Genomic DNA, 16,290 nt, shown 5'->3' with positions numbered 1-16,290 from the left:
AGCAGTGTTCTTAACACTGGAGGTTAAAAATAGCCTAATATTTACTTACGGAATTTGTTACTGCTTCAAAGTAGCTTTTAATACTATTCTCCTGCCTTTCATTTCCTCAATAAGTTTTCTATTAAAAGATATTTTTGGCTCTATGTAAATTCTAATTCCCAGTCACAATATCAAGTTGGCAAAAGTTACAGGCTTTGTAGACAGGGATTTGGGCAGTGGGTTGTGTTTCAGGAGCCCTGGTGGCATAGTGGATAAAACATTGGGTTGTTGACCATTGGGTCAGCAGTTCAAATCCACTAATCATTTAATGGGACCATAGCAAAAGAGGCAGTTCTATTCTGTCCTGTAGGGAGGCCCTGAGTCCGAATTGATTCAGTGCCAGTGGATTTCCTTCTTGGTTTATTGATTTTATGGCGTGGGTTTGTTTGTGTTTTAAGGGTTGGGGTGGTTTATATGAATGTGGGGCCACTTCTGGGTACAGTTTAGCCAGAAAACAACCTAAGCCTAACCTTTTCATACTTTCAGCATCTTTCATCATTTTTAGCTTAATTAATAGATAGTCTCATTTCTTTTCATGTCTGCTTGTTCCTTGTGTGCTTGCTTACAGTATTATATTTGTATTTTGCGATCTTACAGCTTACTTGTGGAATTTGCTACATTTGGTTAGTGAAAACTGAATATGTTTTTATCTGCCTCTGGATGGTAGGCCAGATTTCTTTTTTTTTTTTTAAACAATTTATTAGGGGCTCATACAACTCTTATCACAGTCCATACATACACATACATCAATTGTATAAAGCACATCCATACATTCCCTGCCCCAATCATTTTCTCTTTTTTTCTCCTCTTTTCTTTTTTTATATTTTATTAGGGACTCATACAACTCTTATCACAATCCATACACATACATTCATCAATTGTATAAAAGCACATCCATACATTCCCTGCCCCAATCATTCTCAAAGCATTTGCTCTCCACTTATGCCCTTTGCATCAGGTCCTCTTTTTTTTTTTCCCCTCCCTCCCCGCTCCCCCCTCCCTCATGTGCCCTTGGTAATTATACATCGTTATTTTGTCATATCTTGCCCTATCCGGAGTCTCCCTTCCTCCCCTTCCCTGCTGTCCCTCTCCCAGGAAGGAGGTCACATGTGGGTCCTTGTAATCAGTTCCCCCTTTCCAACCCACTTGACCTCCACTCTCCCAGCATCGCCCCTCACACCCCTGGTCCTGAAGGTATCAGCCACCCTTGATTCCCTGTGCCTCCAGCCCTCATATGTACCAGTGTACAACCTCTGCCCTATCCAGCCCTGCAAGGTAGAATTAGGATGATGGTAGTTGGGGGGAAGAAGCATCCAGGATCTGGGGGAAAGCTGTGCTCTTCATCGGTACTACCTCGCACCCTGACTGACGCATCTCCTCTCCTAAACCCCTCTATGAGGGGGTCTTCAGTGGCTGACACTTGGGCCTTGGGTCTCCACTCTGCACTTCCCCCTTCATTCAATATGGTATATATATATATATATACACACACACACACACACACACACACACATACATATATTCTTTTTTATTTTTGCATGATGCCTTATACCTGGTCCCTTTGGCACCTTGTGATCGCACTGGCCGGTGTGCTTCTTCCATGTGGGCTTTTTTGCTTCTGAGCTAGATGGCCGCTTGTTTATCTTCAAGCCTTTAAGACCCCAGACACTATCTCTTTTGATAGCCGGGCACCATCAGCTTTCTTCACCACATTTGCTTATGCACCCATTTGTCTTCAGCGATCCTATCATGGAGGTGTGCAGTCAATGATATGATTTTTTTGTTCTTTGATGCCAGATAACTGATCCCTTCGGGACCACTCGATCACACCGGCTGGTGTGTTCTTCCATGTGGGCTTTGTTGCTTCTGAGCTAGATGGCCGCTTGTTTATCTTCAAGCCTTTAAGACCCCAGTCACTATCTCTTTTGATAGCCGGGCACCATCAGCTTTCTTCCCCACATTTACTTGTTCACCCACTTTGGCTCCAGCCGTTGTGTCGGGAGAGTGAGCATCATAGAGTTCCAATTTAATAAAAGAAAGTATTCATGCATTGAGGGAGTGTTTGAGTAGAGGGGTAGGCCAGATTTCTACAAGATTCCAGTTAGAATTTTCCTCTTGCAACTCTCAGAGGGCGTGTCCTAAGTAATGTTGATTATCGTTGGGCCTGCCTGCAAGAACGCTTATGCACCGGGTTTTTACCATGAATGTGGGACGTGACAGAGCGAAAGCTCCTTGAACTGTGCTCAGAACTGCATGCGCTTGTCCTGTGCCAGTCGCGCACACACACCCCTTCATCACACACTGCATGACCCTTGTTTTTGTTTCTTTAGTCGTAACCGGGCTGTTGAGGACAGAAATGTGTTATCAGAGTCCATTGAAAACGGTTAGGTCATGCCAGGGATGATCAGGTTTTTTTCTCTGGCATGTTTCCTGGATCCACTGTCTATGCATACTCAATCGAAAGGACGCCTTGCAGTGGACGTGTGTTCTGAGCTCTCTTAATAACAGTTGAAGGCAGGGACCCTGATCTGTTCGACTGATTTTATTACAGGATTTAGGCATTGCCTTTTGATATGCCAACAGGCTCTGAAGAAGAAAGGAATTGTTGAGAATACTCCTTGTAAGCATTCCTTCATATTGTGTCTGCTTCCAAGTTCCTCTCCCTCTCTCCCCCATACACATACACACACACACAAAAGAAGACAGTATATTTAGGCTCCAGATTAAAAATCAAAATTAATTATCCAAGAGGTTTAGAAATCTCTATTTTAAGCAGTGTAAGAGTTATGAAAACTCTTACCCAGAGAGATCCTAGAGGAGACCTAGTCTTAGATGGGTCCTGTCCCTGCAGCAGTACCCATGCATCAATGTGGGTAAATGTGGAGTCGGTGGAGGGTTCCTGGGAAGTGACTTCATTCTGTCTTAGGTGCACAGTTTCAGGTTAACTGTTTTGATGCATTTCCCCCCTTAGTCTCGAGTGATTGTACAACAGCCCGGAGAAAGAAGCTTCCATTCTTTCTATCAGGTCAGTAATTTTCTTTATATAAATAATTGACTTTTGCTCACTTGTGTAGTAAATGAAAAATTTAAAATTATTATTTCTGTCTTCTTAGCTCTCTTGGCCCCACAATTCATTATACATACACATGAGCATGCACACACGGGTGCGCACACACACACTATGCCCGTGTGTGTCTTCAGAGGTCTAAAGCATTAGACTGTTGTAAAGAGCTGGCCAGTGTTCAGCCAACCGCCTTGGCTGAGCATCATATCTGCTCTCTTACGTTGTAGCTAACACTTTCGTGACTGTGAAATTCTACAGGCGCTGAATTAATGTGATAGCCTGAATTGCAGCTGGTATCCCCTATTTGGAAGCTTTCGAGATGGAAATACAAACTCCGTTTCATTCTCTAGTTGAGACTGTAAAACAACGTACTTAAAAATCAAAACAAAAATAAGATGTATACATTCACATGAGAATTATCTTCTTTATTCCATCCAAAGCTGTACTTTCAGACACAAAATTGTAGAGTCTACGGCACACTTTTTGAAATAGCCCTCCTCGTAGCAATAAAGTAATTTTGATGCATTTCAAATTTTTTTAATTTTTGGATTTAAAAAATATTTTACATCTATTTGTAAAGTATTTTTAAACATGATTTCAACAGAACAGTTTAAAATGTTCATGTTTGAACGGCGACAGCATAGTGTGGGTATAATTCGGTTACACTTCAAGACTTCTAGGTAAGTGTGTTAATACAGAACAGTTCAAACTTGCCTGTTGATGGTTCAAATCCATCTAATGGCTTCTCAGGAGCTGGCCATCTGCTTTTGTAAAGTTGACAGCCTAGCAAACCTGATGGGCAGTTCTGGTCGGATGCAGGGGTCACTGTGAGTCAAAAGCCACTTGACAGCACACGACAGTAGCATCAGCTCCCCTGTATTTCAATTGATGATATATTTGGTGTTTTAAAATTCAATGAAAATATTGAATGATCAGTGTTTGTAATTAAACCAAAACACACACACACACAAAATAAATAAATAAACCAAAACACACAGCTTAATATAAAAAATTAACTGCAGGATCTCCCAAAGGCATACTGCATAGGAGAAGGCTCTGAGTACTTTCAACAGTTTCCTTGGCATGTAATTCACTTATGCACTTCATTGGTGCAGTCCCATCAAGCAGAGTTGTACAATCATCCTTTCAGTCTGTTTTAGAAGGCTCTCCGTATCTTATTTGTGTCTTTGTTGACAGTTACCCATGTTTGAATAAACTGTTTCTCGTCCACTGTTTTATCCTACTGAATCAATTAAGAATCCTGCTTGTTTCAAGAACATGGCACTTCTTCCCAGTGTTTTCTCGCTTGAGTGAGAGGGTTAAGATATTCCTGTCTCTAAGATGATTGAGGAGGAAAGCCATTTGTTTTCTGCAGGTGGATGTCTGCTGATTGATCCTCTTACTTCCATGGCAGTGTGGGATTGTTCTACATTCTGAAACAGCTGTAATCTGTCTGGACTAGGGGACTGCTAAGTCAGAATGGGCCTGATGATAGTGAGTTTTTAAAGCAAGTGATAAGGAGCTCTCGTGACACAATGATTAAGCATTCAGCTGCTAAACAGAAGGCTGGCAGTTCAAACCCCCCAGCTGACCGCTGAGAGAAAGATGTGGCAGTCTGCCTCCTTAAAGACTACAGACTGGAAAACCATGCAGGCAGATCTGCTTTATCATGTAGTCCAGTATGCTAAATTAATGTGGCTCTATCCTGTACTAAAGCTGCTGTCCCCTTCAGAGACAGGAATACAAAATCACTTTAATTACCTAGTGGAGATTGTAAAGCAATGTGGTAATATCAGTACTTTAAAAACAAATAAACACACAGGATTTATACATTCAAATGAGAATTATCTTTTTTATTCCATCAGAGTTGTGAGTATGTTCACACACACACACACACACACACACAAATCGAAGGATCTAAGGCATGGCAACAATGTAAATTTGATGCACTATTATAATGTCTCAAAACCCAAAGTAATATAAATCTAAAATTTTTAAAATATCACTTATCGGCCTTTGGGGTGAGATCAAGTGCAGTAAAATAAAAATATAACTGGGTGACCAAGCTAGGCCAGACTGTGTGGGATTTTTTAAAACCTCTCTATGAATGGGGATTAACTCGAGCAACAGATTTGCAGATTTGTTTGTTAGCGAGTGACCACCATTGAGCATAGGCTCTTGTCGTGCAAGTGATCCTAGTGGAAGCGGGACCCTTTGCACCAGTTAGCTGTGAGTCTGCGGAGACTCTGAGCGTGTTATCCTCCCCGGTGGCCTAGCAGTCTCCACCTCTGATGACAGCAAAGCCTTTGACCTTCCAGGGAAACAGTCCTCCAAGCTAAGAAGATGGTTGGGAGTTGATGGCCAGTTGATTCCAACTTACAGAATCCATCTGTGTGCAGAGGACTGCTGCGCCATAGGGTTTTCAAGGCCGTGACCTTCAGGAGTTCATGAAGCCTCTGGGCGGGTTTGAGCAGCTAGCCGTGCTTTACCATTTGTACCACCCAGGGATTCAGGCGAGGAATAAATCAAACCCATTGCTGTGAAGTCCATTCTAAATCCTAGCCACCCTATAAAGGAGAGTAAAACTGGCCCATGGGGTTTCCCAGGTGGGTGGGCAATCTTTACAGAAGGAGCCTGCTAGCTCTCTCTGGAGCAGTTGAAGGATCTGAACCACCAACCTTTTAGTTGGAAGCCAAGCACTTTACCACTGTGTCACCAGTGCTCCTTACGCCCAGAATAGGAGCACCTAAATGAAGTAGGCCCAGAGATTAAGGCTAGTTCACCACCACTCCAGGAGATTTGACTGAGTTTTAGCATACACCTTGCCCGTTGACTTTTTAATTAAATATCTTCCAGCTGCTTCAAGGAGGTCCCGAGCAGCTTCTGCGGTCTCTGCATCTCCAGAAATCCCTTTCATCTTACAACTATATCCATGTAGGAGCTCAACTAAAGGTGAGAATGTTTGTTTTACGATTGCTCTTTAATATGTAGACTCAGAGAACCAAACAATCAGATAAATAATTATCAGTTCTTTCAAACAAATGAATGTCTCCATAGGCAGTCATCCCTCCTGAGATTCAAAACAGGATTGAATCAACAGCTGTGCATGCTAGCCCATTACTATGTTTTCTCACTGTGACATGAAAGAAGTTTTCTGGGATCAGTGTTGTAATTATTCATCCCGTTTCTACTCCTGTGGTTAGGACGAGAAAAGCCTACTTCCTGAGACAATACCATGGTATTTGGTCAGAGGCAAATAGGTAAGGCAGAGGAAAATTAAAAAGCACTTTAGTTGAGAGGAACTATCAGTGATCTTCATTCACTGATTTTTCAAAGCAGGAGGCTTTCTGGCTGTCTTTCACAATTGTCCCTTACTCTCATTTGCATGTGAGTGCTGGCATGTACGCGCGCGCGCACACACACACACATGCATTTTTGCTCTTTTATTTCTTTTTAAATATTATTTCTTATTTTTCTTTATTTGGCTCTTATTTCCAATTAATCTTCTGGGGGTCATTTTATAGTGAATCTTAATAGGACAGTAGTCTGTTGGTGGTAGATTTTAAAATAATCACAATATTTTTATAAAAAGAGAAGTGCACCTCAACACACAATAGGATATGGATGCTTTAGTAAGACTTTCAATTTTACTTAGATGGCTGAGATTATGGGTAGTTTTGTTCTTCTGTGTTTTTAATTTTTGTAGATAATAAGAATGCTTTAGTGGTCAGAAAGAAAAGAAACTCTTAAAAGAAGCGAATCTGTACTTCAAAGATCTACAGATGTTCCTTTCAATCTTTTAAAAAATCATTTTATTGGGGGCTCGTACAATTCTTATCACAATCCATACATACATCCATTGTGTCAAGCACATTTGTACATTTGTTGCCATCATCATTCTCAAAACATTTGCTTTCTCCTTGAGCCCTTGGTATCAGCTCCTCCTTTTTTCCCCTCCCTCCCTCATGAACCCTTGATAATTTATAAAGTATTCTTTTGTCATGTCTAACACTGTTGGACATCTCCTTTTACCCACTTTTCTGTTGTCCATCCCCCAGAGAGGAGGTAATATGTAGATCTTGTAATGGGTTCCCCCTTTCTACCCCACCTTCTGTCCACCCTCCTGGTATCGCCACTCTCACCACTGGTCCTAAAGGGTTCACATGACCTGGATTCCCTGTGTTTCCAGTTCCTATCTGTACCAGTGTATATCTTCTGGTCTAGCCAGATTTATAAGGTAGAATTGGGATCATGATAGTGGGGGGGGGGGTAGAAACATTTAAGAACTAGAGGAAAGTTGTATGTTTTATTGTTGCTACACTGCACCCTGACTGGCTCATCTCCTCCCTGCAAGCCTTCTGTAAGGAGATGTCCAGTTGCCTACATATGGGCTTTGGGTCCCCACTCTACACACACCCTCATTCACAATGATATGATTTTTTTGTTCTTTGATGCCTGATACCTGATCCCTTCGACACCTTATGATCACACAGGCTGGTGTGCGTCTTCCATATGGGCTTTGTTGCTTCTGAGCTAGATGGCCGCTTGTTTACCATCAAGCTTTTAAGACCCCAGACGCTATATCTTTTGATAGCCAGGAACCATCACCTTTTTTCACCACTTTTGCTTATCTACTACCCATTTGTCTTCAGCGATCATGTCTTGAAGGTGAGCATCATGAAATGCCAGTTTAATAGAACAAAGTGTTCTTGCATTGAGAGAGTACTTGAGTGGAGGACCAATGTCCATCTGCTACCTTAATGCTAAACCAGTAAATATATGCACATAGATCTATTTCCCCACCATTGTATATAAACATTTACATAAGTACATGCCCATATTTAGACCTCTATAAATGTCCTTTGCCTCCTAGTTGTTTCCTCTATTTCCTTTTACTTTCCTCTTGTCCTGCCATCATGCTCAGCCTTCATTTGGGTTTCAGTAATTCCTCTCAGTTACATTGCCCTCAATCAAGCCCTACCAGGCCTCTTACATCCTCCTCGCCACCGATTTTGGATCACTTGTTCTCTTGTTCCTGGGTTTATTAACACCACTTCCTTTTCCCCACATCCCCCTCTCCCATACCCCCCCCCCCCCCGCAACCATCGGTCCTGTTGTTTTCACCTCCAGATTGTTTATCCAGCCTATCTTATCTAGATAGACCTGCAGAGATAATAATATGCATAAAAACAAGCCAGAGAAAAACAAAACAACAACAAAGAAGAGCCTATAAATAATTCAAGGTCTGTTTGTTGACCTTTAGGAGTGTTTTCTGGTTGAGTCTGATGGGGTGCCAGGCCAGGCCCCTAACTCTATTTTTGATACTTCCTGAGGACTTCCTTGCTCCGCTCCCCTGGCTGTTCTATTGCTTGCCCTTAGTGTTTTACCTCGGTGTGGTGGGTCAGATCAGGTGCAATTCTCACACTGTCTCCAGTGTTGTCCCCTGTAGGGCTATGGGTCAGTGAGGGACATCGTGTCTCACAGTGCAGCTGGCTACATGGTCCTCTCTGTACAGGGATACCAGCTTCAGTGCTGGCCTCTGAAGTGAATTCTTCTCCGTGGAGGGGGGAGGGGGAGCTGTCCACATAGTTGGGAGGGCCCGGTCCCTCAGACCTCTCTACTGGTTCCCTACTCATGCCGGGATGTTGCATTCACATCTTGAAGCACCGGGTTGAAGTCCCTCTTTCCCTGTGGAGATATAAACAATACTCTCCCCTTGGGTGGGTTAGTGCCCTGTTCCCCACTACCCATTTCTTTTTTCTTTTTCCCCCTCCTTTTTTGTTGGCTACCATATGTATCCCTGGATTTGGTCTGGCCCCTGCCATACTACCTGGTCCTCACCCCAGGAATGCTTACCTCCGATGACTCATGTTGTACTTGTACTTTTGTGTTTGGCTTACTTCGCTTAGCATGGTTTCCTCCAGTTCTTCCCATGCGGTGATGTGCTTCATGCATTCATCACTGCTTTTTAGTGTTGCGTAGTACTCCATTGTATGTATGTACCACAGTGTTTTAATCCACTCCTCAGTTGATGGAAATTCAGGTTGTTTCCAACTCCTTGCAATTGTGAACTGTGCCGCAATGAACATTGGAGCACAGATGTCAGGCCATGGTTTGTTGTTTGCCTCTTCTGGGTATATGACCCGTAGGGGGATTGCTGGGTTGTATGGTAACTCGATTACCATCTGTTTTAGGTATTGCCAGATTGATTTCCATAGTGGCTGTACATACTTACAAGTCCACCAGCAGTAGATGAGAGTTCCTTTCTCCCCACAGCTCCTCCAACACTTGTTTTCTGATTTTTGAATTGGGCTACCTTTGAGGGTGTTAGGTGGTACCTCATTGTTGTTTTAATTTGCATTTCTCTTATGGCTAATGATCGGGAACATTTTCTCATGTTTATTGGCCATCCGGATTTCTGCCCCTGTGAAACATCTGTTCAGGTCCTTTACCCACCTCCTCAGTGGGGAATTTTTTTTTTTTTGGAAGCTAACAGAGTATTGTAGATTTTAGTAATAAGACCCTTGTCTGATGTGTCATTGCTAAAGATGTTTTCCCAGTCCGTGGACTCTCTTATTACTCTCTTGGTGAATTATGTTGATGTATCCAGGTGCTTTATCTTCAGTATATCCCACTTGTCAATTTGTGCCTCCTCTGTGTTTGTGTCCTTCCTTATTTCAATAGCCTATGTATTCCCTGTGCCAAGGTTCTCAGGTTGGTCCCAATTCCCTCATTGATTTCCCTAATAGTCTGGGGTTTTACATCGAGGTCTGTGATCCACCTTGAGTGTATTCTTGTGCATGGAGTGAGATAAGGGTCTTGCTTCATTTTTCTACAGGTAGATATCCATTTTTTCCAGCACCACTTATTGAAGAGGGCATCCGCTTACCATTTGACATTTTTTTGGCCCTTACCAAAGATCAGTTGTTTGTATGCTGATGATTTTATTTCTGGGTTTAATTTTTTATTTTTACCTTAAGCTAATTATGCTGGAGTTAATGGGCTAACTGTCTTTTTATTGCTATACATAGAAATAGATGTGTATGATTAATTTTCTATGCCTTCAGATTTAGATTGCATCAAGTTTTTACTTTGAGAGCAAACCTGCTGGACTGAGCTTAATTGAAAATAAACAAAGCCATGGAGGGCAGCATTCTAGCTTTCTGAGAAGGAGGCTGGCAGAGTGTAAAGGATTTTTAAACTAATGCTTGAAAAGGCCAGTGACTAGGAATATTTCTTTTCCTAACCCCGTCTTATGGACCAACGCACTATTGACCAGGTTATGCATCACCCCATGAAAAACAATAATAAATTAACATTTGGCATTATTTTTCCCTAAGCTAAATTGATTGTAGATTCCTTTACATCAGTTGTTTTTCATTCCTATTTTGTCTTTTGGGTCATTTATTTTTTAATGTTATTATTTTGGCTTTTTCCCCCAATTTGATTTGTTTGAAAGCAACATCAACAACACAAAAAATACATGATCATAGTCAAAACCTAAAAGAAAGATGAGACAAAATAACAACAACAAAATTACTCTGAGTCTTACAATTTTACTAGCCACAGGCAATTATTGATAGCACTGTGTGTGTGGATGTATGTATGTATTTATAAGAGAACTTCGAAAAGTTCTTGGAAAAAATGAAATTAAAAGAAAAATAATGGAATTCTTCCACAAGCATTTTGATTCATTCAACTGAATTCAACAAACCTTTTGTTCTATTACATTACACTTGTTAATATCCTCCCATGTAGACTAGTACAAATTATTAGAATCATTTTAATGACTGTAAAGTATTACACTGTGTACTGTGGTGTGCCTGACTAGTCTTAGCATGTACGAGTCATGTATAATGATGATGCTCTTTGTTGCAAGGAAGAGAAGACCCTGTGGAAATGCTCCAAAAAGATAAGGAGCTGAATTATTTCACATGACCAGAAGTTCTGAGATGGGGCAGTTCTAGGCGTGGTTAATTCGGTGTCTTGTTAGGGACCCGGTGTTGTTTGCTTGCTTGTTTCTGTGTCTGCCCATTCTCAGTGATGGGCTTATTCTCTTAGATTGGTTTTCCTCGTGGTCCCAATACGGTGGCAGTGAGCTCCAGGAGTCTCAGGCAGGGGAAATGTTCTTGACTATGTCCCTTAAAGAGTTAGGGAAGCCGCCTTACAAGCCCCTTTAGAAGACTTGGGCTTCTATTAGCTACAATGGCATCACTTGCTCATATCTGCACCAGTCACTGGGTGAGGGACTAAGATCACCAATATTCGTTTAGAGTCTAAAATTGAGACCAATCAGAATTCACCCACTGAAGCTGGAGAAGTCCAAACTGGAGGACACCTGTACTTGGGCATGTGCATGTGAACAAATCAAGGTTCAGGTAGCACGGGAAAATGGAGGTAGAGAATGGCCAATAGCAACCAACATTTGCCCACAGTAAGAGGTTTGGATTTGTTGTCCAACTTCTTTGTCATGTGAGCCCCCGTGCAGTTTGTAATAATGGTAATAATAGAATGGAATCGTACGATCTGGCACTTGGGGTGCTTTTTATGTGCTAGGGTCTAGGGCACTCCTTTGTATAAAATCTCATTTCTCACAACAGCCCTATTAAAAACCTATTGTTCCCAGTCCTTGATGAAATTGAGGCCGACAAGGTTGACGCTCTTGTTAACAAGCCATAGCTCTGTTCAGCAGAGGAGTATACTAGTTTGTTCCCGAGCACTAGTGGCTGCTGAACATTGCTGAGCCTGGGGCCATCCTCAGCAAGCCAACACTGTGGGCTGGGTGCTGGCTTCTAGCTCTGAAAGATTGTATTTTATTTTTTTTTTTTTGCCCCTCTGGGTACTCCCCAACCTGGCTTATTGTGCAGGCATCAAGACCGTGGCTAAACTTGAATTCCAGTGGATAATTGTTGGATTTTATTCCTCATGTGAAATGTCTGTGACTTGCGCTTTCCATTTCATCCCTAGCCTTCTATCAATGATGCTGCAGAGTTCAAAGTGGTCGCTGATGCCATGAAAGTAATTGGCTTCAAACCTGAGGAGATTCAAACAGTGTATAAAATTTTGGCTACCATTCTGCACCTGGTGAGTAGGGACATCTCTCAGAATATATTGCCTCCATGTGGAAACAGAATGCATGCTCTCTCAGATGATTTGACTTTCCCCCCTCCCTCTGTAAATTTTTTAAGTAACATATTTAGAAAAAGATGTCTCATGTTTTGAAGAAATGAGAATATCTATATTTTGTAATGTCATGAGGGATTTTTCTAAGCTTCTGATACCGTGGCTTCAGTTGATTTGTCTTACCAATATGGTCTAGTTTTTCACTGGCTCATTTCAAAGACAGATTACTACAGGAAGGAAGTGACTACCACAGGTAGAAACTGAACTCTTTCTAGCGGAATGCTTGTCTAATGGCATCTGGAACACAGAGTCATCCCGTTATTAGACCTGGAGCTGGGACCCTCCCATGGGGCAGTGAGGCCTGGGCTGGGCTAGGGATGCCCTGGCTGGCTCAGAGGCACAGCTGACTCATGGCCGCCTCAACAGCTGACGGGCAGACTTAGGGTCCAGTTGTGTACTTACAGTCCATCCTCTGGATTATTAATAATTCAAAAGAAGCCATTGTTGCTGTTAGTTGCTCTCGCGTGGATTTGCCAGAGGAGAACAGCTGCATGGTGCTTTCTGGCTCTCCTTTGTATGGGAGCAGATCGCGGGGTCTTTTTCCTGCGGAGCTGCTGGGGAGCTCAAACTGACAGCCTCTCAGGGCGCAGCCGAGCACTTAACCACGGCACCACCAGGGCTCCTTGATTTATTAAAAACAAAACTCACTGCCACTAAGTCAGTGCTGACCCATCACGAACTCCTGTGGGTTTCCGAGAGTAGAACTGTTTACAGGAGTAGAAAGCCCAGTCATTCTTCCTCGGAGATGCCAGTGGTTTTGAACTGCCAACTCCACAGATCACAGCCCAATTCATAATCACTACGCCACCAGGGTTCCACGTAGCCTTAAAATAAATGCGTAGCAATGCGAATTCAATAAAATTAACCTTTCACTTTAAATAATGTAAGATTTAACTGTAAATGGATCCGATAGAAAAGCACAAAGCCCACTGCCATCGGGTTGATGCCGACTTAGAGCGACCCTACAGGACAGTGTAGGAGTGCCCTCCTGAGCTCCCAGACTGCGACTCTTTATGGGGTGCACAGCCCCGCCGTTCTCCGGCAGAGCAGTTAGCAGCCCAATACATAACCGTATACCCCAGGGCTCCTCAAAAGCCGTACAGGGCCTGTAGAAAAAGAAATATAACAGTATAAAGGATACCATGAGCAAATGTTCCCAAGTAGGAAGACATTACTGTTACACACGGGATTAGTTTGTCTCACTGGATTAGTTTATAAACACAGCGCCAGACTCACGCTCAAGATCCACGCAGGGTTTCATTCTGCTTTTAGTTTGACTTAGTGATTGTAGAATCTATGTGGGACAGGAAACCTGTAAGAAGGTCAAGTAGAATTTGTTGAAGAAGGAGCAGCAGCAGGGCAGGGGTGGGACGCAGAGGAGACAGGACGAACGCTGTCAGAGGGAGAGTGATGGTACTTGAAAACTTGTTGCTCGCATTCAGCACCAGATTGAGGCAAACGAAGTACCCGTTTTTATGTGTAGCGATATGAACTGTTTCCAAAACCACGTAGGACAGATCACTTGAATTGCAGTTTTGAATACCAAATATATTCTTAACAATGTGCATCAGACTCCGTTACAAATGACTTGTCTTGTTTGTCCCACTTTTGATGCAGGGGAACTTAAAGTTTATGGTAGATGGAGACACGCCTTTTATTGAAAACAGCAAGGTCGTGTCTGTCATAGCAGAACTGCTGTCTACAAAGTCCGACGTGGTCGAGAAAGCCCTTCTTTTCCGGACTGTGGCCACAGGCCGTGACATCATCGACAAGCAGCACACGGAGCAAGAAGCCAGCTATGGCCGAGATGCCTTTGCTAAGGTAAGGTCTGACAGGCCATCCTGTGGGCCTGGGGGTGGTTTCTGCTGTGCAGTTAGTGGAAGTCCATGAGGCAGTATTCAGAGGCTCCTTGGAAGGTAGCATAAGGCTTTTGGAAACTCATAATGTGTTTGGCCATCCCACGTGTTGGAGATGCCCATGAGATGTCTAAGAGTGTGGTCAGGAAGTGGTCAGGTGTGTGAATCTGAAGCACAGAGGAGGGGTCCAGGTTTGCATACATCTGGTCACTGTGCTGTGCTAGTGTTCGTTAGTTCTCAGTGAGATTATTTAGAGAGAAGATTTTAGACCATTGTGGTAGACAGGGTTCTCTAGAGAACAAAACCAGAATGCTAATAATTTTATATTTCTACAGATAGATATATAACATAAAAAATAAACAGTTAATTAAATTAAGACACAGTACAAATGGCTCAGTACAACTCACTCCTGTGAGACACTGGCAGTCTTGAGGGCCACCGGGTAGTCCTCTGTAGAGCAATTCCGGCTATCGGGCCACAGGCAGCAAACAGCAAGGCAGGTCACCAACAGTCAGCCAGATGACAGGGTCCGACAGTCCCCAGCTCAAGAGATGTAAATTCCAATGGTGTGGCGAAGCAGGTCTTGAAGGAACCTAAAATAACAGTGACAGTCTATGGGTTAGGTGTCCCACAGGTAGTGTAGTTTGTAAATTGAGGCACAGAACAAGCAAGGCAGCCGCACACTGGTCCGATGATCAAAGAGCAAGAGACAAGAGAGGCGAGGCTCGTCAAGCCATTTATCTCTCTGCCCTTCAATTAATCCCACATGTGTTTATCGGCCAAGTTGACACAATAAACTAACTACCTCAACCATCTTTCAGAGGTCAGATATAGGAAAAGATGCTACCCAAAGTTACCAAGAAATAGCCAGTGAAATAAGAGGAAACAAGAGAATGCATCATCCTACATCCCAGAGAGGAAAAAAGGCCAAGGAGAGAGTGGTAAAATATGCAGATAAGTAAGACAAGGTCGTGAACATGTCTATAGACAAGGTCATGAACATGTCTATAGAGAAGTCCTTAGGGTACTTATGATGCAGCTCACTGTTGGCCGCAACGCAGCAGGAGCAGACAGGAAGTGCGAGGTCTCTTTTAATAAAACAATAAACAATACATGTGTACTGTATTCTTCATGGAAAAGTAAGACATCCCCTGAAAATAAGACCTAGTGCATCTTTGGGAATAAAAATTAATATAAGACACTGTCTTATTGTTGAGGAAACAGGGTACATTAACTCACTGGTTCATGGCATTAACAGGGAAGCAATGAAGGGAACCGTGTAAAAGCTTAAGCAAATGATTTCCATGTCTTGGTGGGAAAACTGCTTGAGGAAGACGCTACGCATAATGACCAAGGGTACTCTTTTAAAAATCCGAACAGTCCACACTTTGATTGTTCATGTATCATGCCATTCTTTAATGGCTAATCTCTACTTCCGAATGTTCAGCGTAGGGTCGTAATGGTTGTGCTACACAGTAAAGGGGCGGCGGACCAGAATTTCAACCTCATCCAGAGGACTCACTCCTACAGGGGCAAGGATTTACCCTGGTCCTCTCCTCGCAGGCAATCTACGAGCGGCTTTTTTGTTGGATTGTCACTCGCATCAACGACATCATCGAGGTCAAGAGCTACGACACCACCATCCATGGGAAAAACACGGTGATTGGTGTCTTGGATATCTATGGCTTTGAGATCTTTGACAACAACAGGTAAATAGCATCGACTACTTAAAACCTGGTCGTTCACTGTTTTGAGTTGCTTACAGTTAATCTCCTGCTTTTGCTCCAGCTTCGAGCAGTTCTGCATCAATTACTGCAACGAGAAACTGCAGCAGCTCTTCATTCAGCTGGTTCTGAAGCAAGAGCAGGAAGAGTATCAGCGGGAAGGGATCCCGTGGAAGCACGTGAGTGGGGTCTTACCGAAAGCGCCTGCGTGGGTCCCGTGCTAGCTAAAGCGCAGCCTGTCCCCAGGCAGACAGACTCAGTGAATGCGGACTGACGGCCAGGAGCATTTCCACATAGAAAACCCTCTGTGCCACCACAGACTAGCACAGACAAAGGATGTGTCACCCGAATTTTACTAGGCACACTTCTAGGTGGGTGGCCCTTCATGGGGCTCCATCAGCACATTTTCCCCCTCTCCCTCCCC

General features: G+C 43.1%; 1 protein-coding gene across 1 annotated transcript in view; it reads left to right on the top strand.

Annotated features, from left to right (window-relative positions):
- MYO1D (myosin ID) overlaps positions 1-16,290 on the top strand; it is a 333,146-nt gene that overhangs the window by 111,682 nt on the left and 205,174 nt on the right. The window contains exons 5-10 of the mRNA XM_075561385.1: positions 3,011-3,064; positions 5,960-6,055; positions 12,071-12,187; positions 13,904-14,107; positions 15,706-15,851; positions 15,931-16,045. Of these exons, the coding sequence (XP_075417500.1) occupies positions 3,011-3,064; positions 5,960-6,055; positions 12,071-12,187; positions 13,904-14,107; positions 15,706-15,851; positions 15,931-16,045 (732 nt within the window). The remainder of the gene's footprint in view (positions 1-3,010; positions 3,065-5,959; positions 6,056-12,070; positions 12,188-13,903; positions 14,108-15,705; positions 15,852-15,930; positions 16,046-16,290) is intronic.

Source organism: Tenrec ecaudatus, chromosome 10, assembly GCF_050624435.1.
Source record: "Tenrec ecaudatus isolate mTenEca1 chromosome 10, mTenEca1.hap1, whole genome shotgun sequence".
NCBI classification, from domain to species: domain Eukaryota; kingdom Metazoa; phylum Chordata; class Mammalia; order Afrosoricida; family Tenrecidae; genus Tenrec; species Tenrec ecaudatus.
Note: the sequence above shows the minus strand (reverse complement) of the source record. Positions and strands in the feature narration are given on the sequence as shown.